The sequence below is a fragment of the Gadus morhua genome, chromosome 14 (genome assembly GCF_902167405.1).
Source record: "Gadus morhua chromosome 14, gadMor3.0, whole genome shotgun sequence".
Lineage (NCBI taxonomy): Eukaryota > Metazoa > Chordata > Actinopteri > Gadiformes > Gadidae > Gadus > Gadus morhua.
The window spans coordinates 22,985,697-23,000,830 of record NC_044061.1 but is presented as its reverse complement, the minus strand read 5'-3'; the positions used below and the strand labels follow the sequence as shown (position 1 = coordinate 23,000,830).

Below are 15,134 nucleotides of genomic sequence, written 5' to 3'. Positions count from 1 at the left end.
GGCGCTGGTTCGCCATCTTCTTTCCCGAAGGAAAAACAAACCGTGGTCGAGAAGATAGTGATGTTGCAGATGTCAAATGACAAAACGCCGTCTTGACAGTGCTCGCTGTTGGTACACTGGTGTAGTCCACACGGAAACATATCCGAAAGGACACCGTCGACATGCTTTGTGCTGAGTGAGAGCCACCCTACGGTAAGATGGGACTGCTGTGGTGAACCAGTGGTCACGTTAGCTCCCAACGTTATCAACACAGAGCCACGGCTAGCCCCGGCTAGTTAGCGTTAGCTGCTGTCTGTTTTTATCTCGCTTCTGATTTTTCTACCGCCTATCATGCGGTTATTTTTTGGGGAAATCTAAGTGTAACATTGGTATGCAATGGCAAGCATTAATTGGTGATGTTCGGTGCTAAATGCTAGTAGCACTAGCATGACAAAGTCCAGCATCGCCGGAGAACCCTGGGATCTGATTGGTTGAGGTCAGTGGTTCGATGGCCGAGACTCAAGCCTGCTGGATCGATAAGGCAGCCTGCTGGATCGATAAGGCAGGGTCCTGTTATTCAATAGTGGGACATTTGTTAGTTGGTGAGACTCGTGAAGGGAAACCTCTTGGCGTATTAGATTATCAACATCTGGACCTGATCTATAGGTTAGATATGACCTGATGATTACCTAATATTCCCACTTGGGTGGTTAATTGAGGTTGTTGAACGAGTTAGGAGATACCAGCAACGGGTTAAGGGATTGATTTAAATTAAACCAATCCAATAACAATTTGGATCATAAAGCATCAAGAGGCTTAATCAAAAGAGTGATAAGAAAATGGTCTTCCATCAAAGCAAGCTTAATCAATACACCTAGATAGATATTAGTCTAATTCCAATGGCGTTGATAATAACTAACCCTGCTAACCTTTAAATATAAGAAGTAACTTGCTTAAGGTTGATACCTTATTAATAACGATTTGGACCAAACCAACCCCTGGACATGCGCCCGGGCAACCGTACATTAAAACTGACCACAAACGCTGCACAGTCAGACATATATATAAACCTGTCTAAATAAGTGGGTCAGCTGTTCAAGACAAGTGCAGAGCGAGGCATTTCACTGGCTGCAGAGGTGGCGAATTCTTTCACACACTATGGAACAGGGATCCTGGAACAGAGAGAAGACCAGGGTCATGGGGCACACACACCTCAAATGGATAACCTAATGTAATCATACTTTAATATCATAGTTTTATTTTGTGTTGCAGACATTACAAACAAGGACTTACATTATACAAAACTGTTATTCCACTGTCATCCAACTATACAGTCTGTGAAGGGGTTTCCTGGATAGATGCGGGAGCCCTTTAGTGGCCGACAACCTGATAATAACCTCCATTGATCAACAGTAACGGTCGCAGCCCTACATCTATAACTGTTTGTCTGTGTTTCTCTTCAAGATGTAGTCATTGAGATGGCGTATGACGAGAAACTCGCCAGTTTTCGACAAGCCCGCCTCAACCCCTTTGACCGTGGTGAGGAAGAGGATGGAGCCGAGGACGGCAAGATACCTCCACGCCTGGGTGAGACTCGTTAGCGCCCTCTAGTGGGAAGCACAGGGAGAAGCACCCTCCAGCTTTAATACTGCCTACGCCTTCATGTGAACCGGGCCTGAATCATGCCCTTTAAATCAAGCAAGCCTCCACTTTTACTCTGAGTGTTCATTTTACTTTCACTATTTGGAAGCCGCTTTTATGAAAAGCATCTTAATGGGGAATTTAGATAAAATAAGCCTAATTATCCTATCCTGCTCTTCCTGTCTTTTCTTCTGTGAAAACCTGACATTGTCATTGGACCCAGTTGTCCTGTGTTTGAACCATGGTTTCAACTGATGTTGCGCCCCGATTAAGTCAGACCATGATTAACCCATTTAAGATGGCTTCAACCATGGTTTCAGCTTTACTTTGTGCTGCTCTGAAATTGTAGTTCTACTTATCGAAAGAAGTCCCCCTGGGTTAACTCGGACTATCTCTCAACACAACACAATTAGCGAGATAAATGCTAAACGGGATGTGAAATAGATGTTACATTATTTAAATTTGTCCAAGCACTTTTCATACCATGAATCCAGATTTTCTCATTGCAATATACATTGCTGAATAGCTGAATGGAGAATACTCCATATATTTGGTGATTATTGTTAATTGCCCTTTCCGTGCATCAGCATATTTATTGCTAAAATGGTGGATCTGATCTAAAAATATAGACTTGGATTCGACCTTAGAGCTAATGTCTAGCGATCATCTGTTGACTCGTGTTTGTGGCAACAAATTGGAGGCAGAAGTGGAATGTTGCGAGGGGGGGAAGTGAAAGAGATGAAAAGGTCTGAATCTCTCGCTCTACTTGTCAGTCGGCTGGAGTATCACTGAGGAACTGTAATCTCTCGACATGTTTTCTGTAGAGCTGTATACAGGTATAGCGACACACAATTGTATACCTTTTCAAAGTAAGATACTTTTATACTTTTATTATTCTTTATTTGATTGGCTTGTAGTGGACTCGGAAGTATTCACTTTATGGCATTATAGAGCGAAATCAATACAGTTGGAAATCTAAAATTGCACTTTCAATAGCACTATTGAATCTGTTGGCTATCGGAGATGCTATCTGTTCTGCTTGACTGTGCCTATCTGTGTGAAACAGATTTTGTTTTGCCGCTTTGCTCCCGACTCATTACTGACCAATAAGGGCTTCTCTCCTCTGATTGGTTCAAGCAATCTTTCTTGGAGAGGTCTAAGAAGAGAGAGAGAGGTGCCTTTTTTGTGTATTCCTGATAATATTTTAAACATAATGTGTTTAAGATTAAGGCAGAAAAGATCTTAAGGTAAATAGTTTACATACAACTGAAAGTAGTCCTACATCATTTTAAACTACAGGTCTCTGAAAACAAACTCAGAGGAATCTTCAGCTTGTTCAGAATGCTGCTGCTAGAGTTCTAACAAAATCCAAAAAAATTGAACATATTACACCAATTCTGAAATCGTTACATTGGCTTCCTGTAGGTCAGAGAATTGATTTTAAAATCATGTTGCTAACTTATAAATCCCTACATGGTTTAGGCCCAAAATATTTAACTGATATGCTTCCACTACATAAGCCTTCTAGACCACTAAGATCCTCTGAGACCAATCTGTTCATTATCCCCAGAGTAAACACAAAACATGGGAAAGCAGGATTTAGTTACTATGCAACAAATAGCTGGAATATACTCCCAGAGGATTTAAGACTTGCCGCAACTCTGAGCACCTTTAAAACAAGACTGAAGACTTTTATGTTTGCTTTAGCTTTCTGCTAAATCTTAAATACATTGCACTTTCTAAAAAGCTTTTTTAACTTTGCCTTTATTTTCTATTTTAATACTAAAATGCCTTTTTAACTTTCTATTTGACCCATTTCTTTGCATGCGTTTTCTTTTACTTATCTATTATTTTATTGTATGACAATGTTTATATGGGAAGCACTTTGAGTCTGCCTTGTGTATGAAAACTGCTATATAAATAAAGTTGCCTTGCCTTGCCTAGCAGCAGATCCTACCGGTAATGCAGTCGGAAAACAAAGCACAGAGAGGAACCTGTGGGTCGTCCTTCCTTATGGGTGTGCATTAAGCACCTCTAATCCCTCCCCCAACAGCCTTATGTAATTAGTGGCCTTCCTCTCCAACCTCCTCTGTGATTTGTCGCAGTCCACTCTTGAGCAACCGCAGTCACGTGGCAGGAGTTACACTTTGCCCGGCCGACCGCTCTCCCCAGTTGTGCCTCCTGAGAGCGGTGCGTGAGGCTTGCGTTCTGCTCCACTTTCAGAGGCCAAGTCGGAGCTGTACTGCTCTGAGGCTCGGACGCACGGCTCGGAGCGCGCCATGGACCTGGGCTTAGCCGAGGACCACTTCTCCAGGCCCGTGGTAAGCAGTGCCGTTCATTGTCCTCTACTGAGCGCGGTGAACGTATAAAGCGGTGCTTGAGTGACTGCGTGTGAGCCTGGCTGTTGCCAGACCAAGCTCAATCGTCGATTGCAGGTTGGTGTGGGGAGGCTGTTGTCATTGGTCTTGTACAAACGACTCTGTATGCAAATTGGCTGCTTGCCGTAATGAACCAGCCAAAGGAGTGCCAAGGGGAAAAGCCAGCTTGGTGATTGGCTTCCGCAAAAGCGTATCGGAGGCGGAAAGAAATGTATTGCACCTCTGCAGACCCTTCTACAGGGCGAATTCAAATCGCCGGCAGAATGGGCTGGGGGTACCCAGTCTAACTGCGTGTGTGACCAGCTGACCCCCCCCCCCCCCCCCCCACCCTGTTCCCAGGGTTCCTTGGTGGCCTGCGACGTGGAGCACCTAGAGCAGGCCATCGAGGAGTGCAAGCGGCTGATCCTGGAGCTGCCCGAGCACTCCGAGCGACAGAAGGACACGGTGGTCAAGCTCATCCACCTGCGGCTCAAGCTTCAGGAGCTCAAGGTGCGGAGGAGAAGGAGGAGTAGTACGGGTGACTGAGCTGTGATGCCCATGTGAGGAACCTCTTGTTCCTCACACGCCCCCCACCTGGGGGAACTCGCAGCTCCTCGGTTAAAGAGTAACCGAATAGGAGAAGCTGTGAATCAAGAAATGATATGTAGGTAGAGCAGGGTTTAAACATTTATTTTTTGAAGCACATTTTTATTGCTGGGGGAAATCGAGTTTAGTGCTATCGGATCCACTTTGCTAGTGAGATGTTGAGTCTAGGAGCCTTTTAATAGCTCTTGGCTATGCTTCAAAGCAATGTTATTTATGCATTTGTCGGACCAGGCAAATGTCGGCTCCACCTGCAGGCCCTGGGGAAACGTTCAAAAAGCCTGTTATATGAGCCCATCATCCTATGTGGTCTAAATGAACGAAACAAGGGTTTGTTCTTGGTTCTGAAGCTCACTGTAATAATGCGAGTACACTAAATTGATCACTGGTCTTGATAGTCCTTCTTTGGCCGTTATTTGTTCCTTCATCCCAAATCTCTTCATGGAACTTGTTAACAGTTTAACCATACACAGATATCACGTGAAATAGTCAAACTGCCCAAGGCCAAAGTTAAAGAACGTGATCTTATTGCCTCCAAAGTTCAAAGAAAACGGATACAGAATAATGACAAAATGCTGCATGTACGAAGGCATCATCTTTGAAACTGGGACTATACTTTTTGGTTCTGGCCAATGGGTGTCTTAGGAATGACAGGAGACCATCTGATCACGTGACATCACATTCTGTTCTGCCCCACGAACCACTATGGTTCTCGAGACACTCATCTATTTCCTGAAATAACAATGTAATCGGGGCCAAGCAAGGACTGAGTGGTAGTTGATGACTTAACTGGGACAATCAGGGACAGCATCGTAGTTGATCTGACAAAACAGTAACGGCGGCTCCCGAAACAAAACCTTTAGTAGAGTAAACCAAGCTATTATTTATTAAACAGAATCAAGAGCAGCACAAGCAGAGTTTCTCTGTGGAAAATACCTTTTGGCTCTTCTTCTGACCTGTAATCTTACGCTGATTGGCTAAGGGGCTTGTCTGTCAATGCAAGTACTCCCGCCCACTGACATCGGCTCCAGCCAGCGGTCCAGACTGAACCGCGTAGCCAAAGAAACATGTGTGGGGTGGCGTGATCCGGGCGGTCTCCAGGCTAGTCTCCCGCGTGTCTGACTTGTGTGGGCGGTGGCCTGGCCCTCTCTAGGAGCCAGAGGAGGAGGAGCCTAACCTCCGGGTGCTGCTGGAGCACCGCTTCTCCAAGGAGAAGAGCAAGAGCGTGAAGCAGACCTGCGACAAGTGCAGCGCCATCATATGGGGCCTCATCCAGACCTGGTACACCTGCACAGGTGAGCCCCTGGCACACCTCACTGGTTATTATGGGAAGTCGGGAAATGAGGATGAAGACTCTAGGTAGCAATTATACTGATCGTAGTTGTAATGTGTCAATGCTTACTTTAATGCTTCGTCGTGGATTTTCCTTAAGAAGTATTGAAATATTCCCTGATAAGTCAATATATTTCTGAAACGTGTCGAGTTTATTTAATGGGTTCTCGTTAACTAAGTGAGTAACTAACAGTAACTCTGAGTGTAGTGTAGCGGTGGACCGGAGTGCACCTGTGTGCGATGCCGGGCTATTAAAAACCACGAGTGACGTCAAATCCGTTCTTTGTGTGGGTTCCTTCTCAGGTTGTTACTACCGTTGTCACAGCAAGTGCATGAACCTGATCAACAAGCCCTGCGTGAGGTCAAAGGTCAGCCACCAGTCGGAATACCAGCTCAGCATCTGCCCGGAGATCGGCCTGGACCGGCAGGACTACCGCTGTGCCGAGTGCCGGACGCCCGTATCCCTGAGTAAGTACAGACAGAGAGCGCGCAGTACAGACTGACAGCATGTAGTACAGACAGACACCACGCAGTACAGACAGACACCACGCAGTACAGACTGACAGCATGTAGTTAAGACAGACACCACGCAGTACAGACAGACAGCACGCAGTACAGACAGACAGCACGCAGTACAGACCGACAGCACGCAGTACAGACCGACGGCACGCAGTACAGACCGACGGCACGCAGTACAGACCGGCGGCACGCAGTACAGACCGGCAGCACGCAGTACAGACCGGCGGCACGCAGTACAGACCGACGGCACGCAGTACAGACAGACGGAACGCAGTACAGACGGAACGCAGTACAGACAGACAGCACGCAGTACAGACAGACAGCACGCAGTACAGACAGACAGCACGCAGTACAGACCGACAGCACGCAGTACAGACCGACAGCACGCAGTACAGACCGGCAGCACGCAGTACAGACCGACAGCACGCAGTACAGACAGACGGAACGCAGTACAGACAGACGGAACGCAGTACAGACAGACGGAACGCAGTACAGACAGACAGAACGCAGTACAGACAGACAGAACGCACGCCGTCTCCCTGAGTGAGTACAGACAGACAGAACACAGTACAAACTGACAGAACACACGCCGTCTCCCTGAGGGCGTACAGACAGACAGAACACAGTACAGACTGACAGAACCCACGCCGTCTCCCAGAGTGAGTACAGACAGACAGAACACAGTACAAACTGACAGAACACACGCCGTCTCCCTGAGGGCGTACAGACAGACAGAACACAGTACAGACTGACAGAACCCACGCCGTCTCCCTGAGTGCGTACATAACACACTGATGGCTTTTCATGTTCAAATGTCATGTATCGCATACAATCAGATCGATTATATAGATGTTATATTAGGGCTGTGCGATGAATCAAGTGTTTTTTTGGAAAGAAATGCTGAATAAATACATTTTCCAACTCCAAATAGTCATTTGAATAATCTTGATTTCAATTTTGACCAAAATAATCGTGATCATAATTTTTTCCATTATCGAGTAGCGTTACGTTAAAAATGATTTTTCGGAAGTAAAGCCGCTGCCTGTATCCCGATATTACGAACTAAAACTGCAGATGCTTATAGGTCGATTTTGCAAAGATAAAGAAGAAAAGAAACTGCAGTTTTCATTGATTTGCATCCGATTGATAAATCTTGAAGTTACTAATGCCGTCGTGAGGTAATGCCCATATGCTCATTTACCGTCGAGTTTAGCGAGTAAAAGAAAACGTAGTCTAGAAATAAACATTGTCATCATTTCATAACCAAGTCAAAAACAAGGAAGACACAATATGCTCTCAGTCCATTAACGATTATCTAAAGCCTCTAAATGCGTCTGAAAGAATCGCTTGCAAAATAAAAGATGCCTTGTTTTCTTAATCTGGCAAAAAGTTCAGGGTTTTACTGGAGCCTTAAAATGCGTTACCTCCAATTAATCACGAGCGCTTCCTCAACCATCAGGTGACCGGCAACACGGAACGCCACAAGGAACATGGAAAGACTATGTAACGCCAGCATTGGGCGAATATGTGTGATAAGATACCACTTATACTACGGAGGGGCTTATTTGAGTATTTTGTAACATAAAGCCCAATTTTTCAGCAGCTCTTTTGCAGCTCTATTTTTGAAGGCCTTATTAAGTAGCGTAGTGATTTTTGGATTAAAAAGATTTTTGGCATATCCGCTCAAACTCCGGTTTGGTGTGTAAACAGCTGTGTTTGCTGCTCCATATAGTACATTTTAGTTATCAGATATTTTTAGGGTTACCTCAAAGCAGCGATGTAGTACGCTGTCATCATGTTTGGTTTCATGTCCTGTCCCGTCCTGTCCTGTAGGGGGCGTTCCGAGTGAGGCACGCCAGTGTGACTACACAGGCCAGTACTACTGCAGCACGTGCCACTGGAACGACACTGCCATCGTCCCTGCCCGGGTCATTCACAACTGGGAATTTGAACCACGCAAGGTACCCGGGCTGACACACTGGGCCTGTCATACTGGGCCTGTGACACTGGGCCTGTCAAACTTGGTTGTCAGACTGGGCCTGTGACACTGGGCCTGTGACACTGGGCCTGTGACATTGGGCCTGTGACACTGGGCCTGTGACACTGGTCTGTCACACTGGGTTAGGGTTAGAGTCACACTGGCTTCTCACACTGGGCCTGTCAAAGCATGCGTGTTCGTTTTGAATCGCTCTTCAAATCGCGATTCTAAAAAAAAGAGGAAGAGGAATGTTATCTCCTTCCAGACAGACGGGTGTGGCTGTGGATAAACAAGATATGCAGACGACCTTTCTCAAAAGCACCGCCGGGGCCGATGATATGATAAGGACCCAAGTAACCTCTTCCCCGATTAATGACAGTGCTCGCTGGATCAGCCAGAAACTACAACAAATGTATCTGTGTGTGTGTGGAGCTATTGGGGAAGTACAGGGAACGTGAAGTCACTTTGTCACCCCGGCCTCCCATCTTTTGAGACGGGCCCGACAGGATTAGTATGTTCCTGCAATAGAGGTGGCTGCGGTTAGTATTCAAATCTATAAATAAACTAGGGTCCTACCTCGAGTGCTGGAACATACTATTTACCAGCAGGGACCTCTAAACATGTCCTTTCACAATAGCCTTTTAACACTGTGTGACGTTGCCTTCACATTTCCTGGAGGAAGATACAAATGGTGTGTGTGTGTGTGTGTGTGTGTGTGTGTGTGTGTGTGTGTGTGTGTGTGTGTGTGTGTGTGTGTGTGTGTGTGTGTGTGTGTGTCGCCAGGTGTGTCGCTCCTCCATGCGTTACCTGGCTCTGATGATGTCGCGGCCGGTGCTGAAGCTGAAGGAGATCAACCCGCTGCTCTTCAACTTCGTGGAGGAGCTGGTGGAGATCAGGGTGGGTGGGCCATGTCATCACCCTCTCCGCACGGCGAAGAGGGTGTGCCAATGGAGCTACGGGGCTTTGTTTAAGCATTTGTTTCCCGTCCGGTTATAAAGTGAGGTTTTTAATGCTGTAATTTATCGTATATTTTGACATGGCTTTTACTGAAATTGCTTGGCAGCCATTTAGAAGCCCGGAACAGTGTACACTTGTCAGAGTGATATGTTTCAGAGCTGGGACTGCTTTGTCGTTGTTGTAGTGACTTGTTTCACGCTGCCCAGAGAAGACGAATGCTTCTGCTTTTTCACATCCCATTTTATCAACCTGTTTTGTTTTTATGTCCTTTTTGTAGGACAGGACTAATATCTAGATCTTACTGTTGAATAACAAACATTGATATCAATGTTACAATAGTACGAATCATAGTATTTGATTAAATAACCAACGTACAATCATAGAAACGATGACCGGTGCAGTGGAGCTAGACTTTGGGCTACACTTTTAGAAACAAGCCACAAAGCTTGAGCTACAAAGCATTCAAAATAAAACATTTGAACACTTTTCATTATAAAGAGCCCATATCTATTAATATACAATACATACTTAATATAATGTAATATTTGCTAAAGAATAACAACTGACACTTCAGATAGTTGGCATTCACAGGTATGAAGGCTTTAATAGTTGATTCGTAGGTATTTTCTGGCTCGATGGCTCACCTTTGTTCCGCTGTTGCACCTTGCAGAAGCTTCGCCAGGACGTTCTGCTGATGAAACCTTACTTCATCACCTGTAAGGAAGCCATGGAGGCCCGCCTGCTGTTTCAGGTGAGCAGGGGACCCCCGTGTCCCACTGGGATGTACACACGCTTTATTCGATCAAAGTAACAGCGCCATGAACTGTGTCTGAAACACAAGCTCTGTTGGCTGTGCAGTGAGCACGTTCCCCTCGTTGGCTTGGTGGACATTTTGTTCTAATTATAAGTATCGTTTTTTTGTCTGCATGCTAAGTACCTTAACTGAGGAACAGTCCTTTGTTTATCATGTGATCTCATTAACTCTGATTCATGTACCGGTTTGTAGCTATAGTGTGAAACATCAGCACATAATGCAGTATACTATTACCATTCAGTCATTTAGCGCACTGTGTTGTTTTTTTAAGCCGCAGCAACTATATAATTGGGTTTTATGTTTCAATATACCCGCTCCATAGTATGAAGGCTTAAGACTTATTTAATGGTTCCATGTCAACGCAACACAAGGGGGTTTAAACTTTACGGACCCGTCACGTCCTTGCGGACCCTCCTTGCGTCCACCGCAAGGGCCTGACGTGCGCCTCCAAAAAATAGAACCTTTCGTCCCGGAGACCCAGTAGCAAGGGCTGATTTTGGTGCGCTCACTAAAACCGGACGCAGAACCAAAACAGGTTCACTACTGCGTTAAACTGCTGGGTGGTCCTTAGGTTGCGTTGACGTGGAACCATAACTAAGCCTTTAGCCGTATCTTATTACACATCTTACCCACAACCCAAACAAGTACAAGTACCGCCCAGTACTGGCATGAAACCCTTAGTAATTGTTCTAATATGACCATGTCCCTTGGGGCCGCGACCGCGCCTCGTTGCCGGTCAACTGATGGTTTAGTAAGCGTCTGTGATTATCCGAGGTAAAGCCGATTAAAGCCTCGGGAAAACCCAGAACTTTTGGCCAGAATTAGAAAACAAGCCACCTTTTATTGAGACACAGTCATTGACTTCACAGACTGAGAGCACATTGTGACAAACAGCCTTCCTTGTTTTCTAGTCGGTTATGAAGTGATTTTCACAGAGGAATCTTTGACCCGCAGACATCTAATGTGAATCAGTGTATGGGCTTAGCATTGTGACGGCATTAGGACGTCTTATCACTCGAACACAAAACACTAAAAAGCGGCACCGGTTTTTTCTTTTTCTTTGAAGTCTTTGTGTTTGCAAAAATCGACTTATAAGCCGTTTTGGAACATAAGCTGCAGCGACCCTTTTGGTTAGTCAAATTGCGATGCAAGCCGTAGCTTTATGTCTGACAAATACAGTACTACTCCACCCAAAGCGTAGCTACATGTGCCAAACTAGCAGGTGGGGTTATGGCTCTCCCATGGTGACGCCTGGATGCAGAGTAGCATCCAGCTCCATCCCCGGAGCCAGTGTGTTGTGGCAAGGGGCCTGTGGTGTGGTAGGTCGACGGGGGCAGCGAGGGGACGACGGTTACAAAAGAGTGGACCTGCCACCCCACAGGCCCGGGCTCCGGGGCTGCAGCTGAAGGCTATTGTGGAAGCCAGACTGCGGATCCCTGCTTAGCCTTTTGCCTGGGGTCACCCTTGCCGACTCTCTGACCAACGCCTTCCCGTTCCCCGTGGCGTCACAGCTCCACGAGCGGCAGCACTTTGTGGAGAACGACGACATGTACTCCCTGCTGGACCTGATCGAGGTGGCCAGCGGCCGGCTGAGCTGCTCCCTCACGGAGATCCACACCACCTTCGCCAAGCACATCAAACTGGACTGTGAGGTGAGGAGTCGGCTCCCCCCCCAAGGCCCGCCGCGGCCCTGTGTGTCTGGGTGATGCGTGGTTGTGATGAGGCTCTCCTCCAGGGAGAGAGGGAGGCAGGGTTTGGGTTACAGTTGAGGTCACGTCCTCGAATTGAAGCATCGTTGATTATGAAATTCAAGAACATTTATTGTATAATTGCTTGAATGTTTTGTTAATGATTTGTTCATCATTTACTCAAAGTTTATAAATGACTATTGACTGTATGTTATTGTATATATCTTATAAGTGCAACAGATACAACCTTTTTCTTGCTAAGATTTGCATCATGGCTACTAATTTAGATGGATGTTCAAATGTATACAATGAAAACGTCTCATCTAGACATCCTGCTGGAATTCAAGTTGTGTCCAATGTAAACTTAAGTGTGTGTGTGTGTGTGTGTGTGTGTGTGTGTGTGTGTGTGTGTGTGTGTGTGTGTGTGTGTGTGTGTGTGTGTGTGTGTGTGTGTGTGTGTGTGTGTGTGTGTGTGTGTGTGTGTGTGTGTGTGTGTGTGTAGCGCTGTCAGGCCAAAGGCTTTGTGTGTGAGCTGTGTAAGGAGGGAGACATCCTGTACCCCTTCGACAGCCACACGTCTGTGTGCCACGACTGCTCCGCAGTATTCCACAGGTCAGTCTCCCAACACTCCCATCACTCACAGTGTGACACCACAACACACATCCATGTTGTACACAGGGAGGGGCCACTAAGGGTGTTGGACTTCCAGGCGGAAGGTACTCGGTTCGATTCCCAACGTCCACAACCTACCTGTAGGCATTCTTGAGCAACATGCCCCAGGGGAAATAATGTACAAACATTTCTGAGATCTCGGGGGTTTTCCAGATAGATTCAAGTTTTATTTGTACCATATATACATACAGTATATATATATATATATATATGGTACAAATAAAAAAAATAAGATAGTACAAATCTGAAAATCTGAAAAACATTCTGCGTCACTCCATAGTCCCGCCTTAATGTCCCGCAAGAAAGGTTTGGCAGATTTGAATCAAGCCAGTAATGATGTAGCTAATGCTTCTCCTCATCCAAGTGTTTTCTAGCTTTATAATTATCAAGACCAATGGTGTCAACACTTTGCACTGCACGTCGAATCGATTCAAGGCCAATCAGCAAGGAGAGAGCGTCTGGAAGGGAACACCCACTGAACACAGCCTAGTTTCAGGCCTCATTTCAGTGCTAGATATCACACTACTGATGCTTGACCTACATGGTTCCACTAAATATTTCTGAATCATTGTTCTAAAATAGGTCCACTTTAATGGTATGAATCTGAAATGACTGTCATTTCAGATTCATACCATTAAAGGTGACATATTATACCACCAGTGTGTGAGTGATTAGCCGTTACAAGCCGTTTTGAAAATCTTCCTCAAGTTCTTCCAAGTTCTTCCTCAATTCTCAAGTTGGCGTGTCCACCTAGATGTGTGCTGGATAGATCAGTCTACCAGCATACCCAGCGGAATCAAGATAATGTTGCTTAGCTATCCATCCATACATCTAGGCGGACACCCCACTTGTGATGTCAGAAGAGGCAGATTTTCAAAAACGGCTTGTAATGGCTAATCACACCTGGTGGTATAATATGTCACCTTTAAGGAACTTAATGATACAAGGTTACAAGTCAATATGTGTGTGCAGTGACATGAAGGTGTGTCTCCACATGTCTCGTGCAGAGATTGTTACTATGACAACTCCACCACGTGCCCGCGATGTGCGAGAATGAGCGAGCGCAAGCAGGACGACCCTCCAGATGTGAAGGACGTGTTCACATGAAGAAGGCGTGGGCCAGATGTTACTGTGACCATTGGTGAACATTGCACTTTGATTGGCGCTGGAGTATTACTACTACTACTACAACTACCCCCTTGTCAGGACTGAGGTGTTAGGCCGAGCTTGTTTTGTCCACATAGTTTTTGCGCAGATGTTTCTGGTGTTGGCGTTTCAGTGGAGTGCACTGGGAACATATTTTTAAAATTTGTTTTTTCTTTTTTGTTTTTTAATTCCTGGTCTGAGACTGGTGTACACACTGTGTTTTTGTGTGTATTTGCCTACGTGTCTTATGTACAAGCCTTGTATACTTACAAAATGGCTACAAGTGGCCTGCAGACAGGTCAACATGTCATGGTCAACGCAGGAGTTTTGTATAAATTCTTTGTGTTTTTTCTTTTTACCGCAAATCTTTAATCAATAGTCCCAACGGCAAGCGATAAATACTTCTAAGATGAGCACACAGCTTTAAAGAATTTCTAAATTCTAAATAAAAGTAAATCATCATACTAATCGCCAAAACAACAACAACACCACATTTTTGATTTTATATTCTTTGTTTTTGCCGCCTCCTCGTTCATTCTCTAAAGGTGCGTGCCAAGTGGCCACAGAGCAGGATACATTGTGTTGCCTTTTTACGTGAAACGTGTGTGATATTCTATACAGTGTCATGTATGTTTAGTGCAGTCCAACTCAGAGCAGTTTGTAACAAATTAAACCAGTACTCCTCATTCATGTTTGCATACTCCGGCTTGATGGCTAGAAGTCATGTTGTTTTTCAATTGTATTCTGAAAGTCTCAGTTCAGCAGCCATCGCGTTCTGGGTTGCGGCCCCCAAGTAAAGCACATTTCGCCACTCTTACGGGCGTGTAAATGATAAAAAATACTTTTTTTTGACTGTTTATCTTCCAGCATGTACTTTCTTCTGATAACCGTTGTAGGCGTTGATGGAGTTGTATGTGTGGTGCATGAATAAAATGCTCACCTCGAGAGAGGCAGTGTTTGTGTCAAAGCTGGCGTAATGTATTGCGTTTCACCCTGATAGTTGGCTATAAAGTTGAAAAATAATTATTCATTATTCTTAGATGGGTATACTTTGTCAAAATATCTGTTTGTGTTTAAGATTTCTTATTGTTTAATTGCTGAGTTACAAGCTAATCAATGTCTACTTCTAGTTTGCCCTCAAGTCAAATATACTTACTTTATAACTAAGTATATAAAATCCTATTAAACAATATTGAATCTTCACTTTTGACTGTATTCTTCACTTAAGAGACCTCCAGATGTCAATGGTACCTCGTCTCACAGCAGATGAAAAGGCAATGAGTCAGTAGTCTGGGTTTGTATGCAGTGGAAGGATGCATAATTAATTGAATAGGCATAGGAAATAATATTAAAAGCCCCCTTTTCCACCTTTGTCCTTTATCTTGATGGGTTATTTGTATTAATAAACGGTATGCTGTACGCTTTAAAAAACTCAATATAATTCAAGC

At 45.1% G+C, this 15,134-nt stretch overlaps 1 protein-coding gene across 3 annotated transcripts; it reads left to right on the top strand.

Moving 5' to 3' along the window:
- def8 (differentially expressed in FDCP 8 homolog) lies at positions 1–14,889 on the top strand. Of its 3 annotated transcripts, none has more exons than XM_030377243.1 (12): positions 1–192; positions 1,444–1,566; positions 3,844–3,941; positions 4,338–4,487; positions 5,734–5,875; positions 6,216–6,380; positions 8,265–8,392; positions 9,193–9,306; positions 10,037–10,117; positions 11,692–11,832; positions 12,371–12,480; positions 13,513–14,889. In XM_030377243.1, the coding sequence occupies exons 2-12, from the start codon at positions 1,458–1,460 to the stop codon at positions 13,595–13,597; spliced, it is 1,323 nt and encodes a 440-aa protein (XP_030233103.1). In that variant the 5' UTR covers positions 1–192; positions 1,444–1,457; the 3' UTR covers positions 13,598–14,889. The 3 variants fall into 3 exon arrangements, with proteins under 3 accessions (XP_030233103.1, XP_030233102.1, XP_030233104.1); XM_030377242.1 differs by having other exon boundaries at positions 2–192; positions 13,548–14,889; XM_030377244.1 differs by lacking the exons at positions 1–192; positions 1,444–1,566 and adding an exon at positions 2,412–2,456 and having other exon boundaries at positions 13,548–14,889.
- Positions 14,890–15,134: the final 245 nt, after the last annotated feature.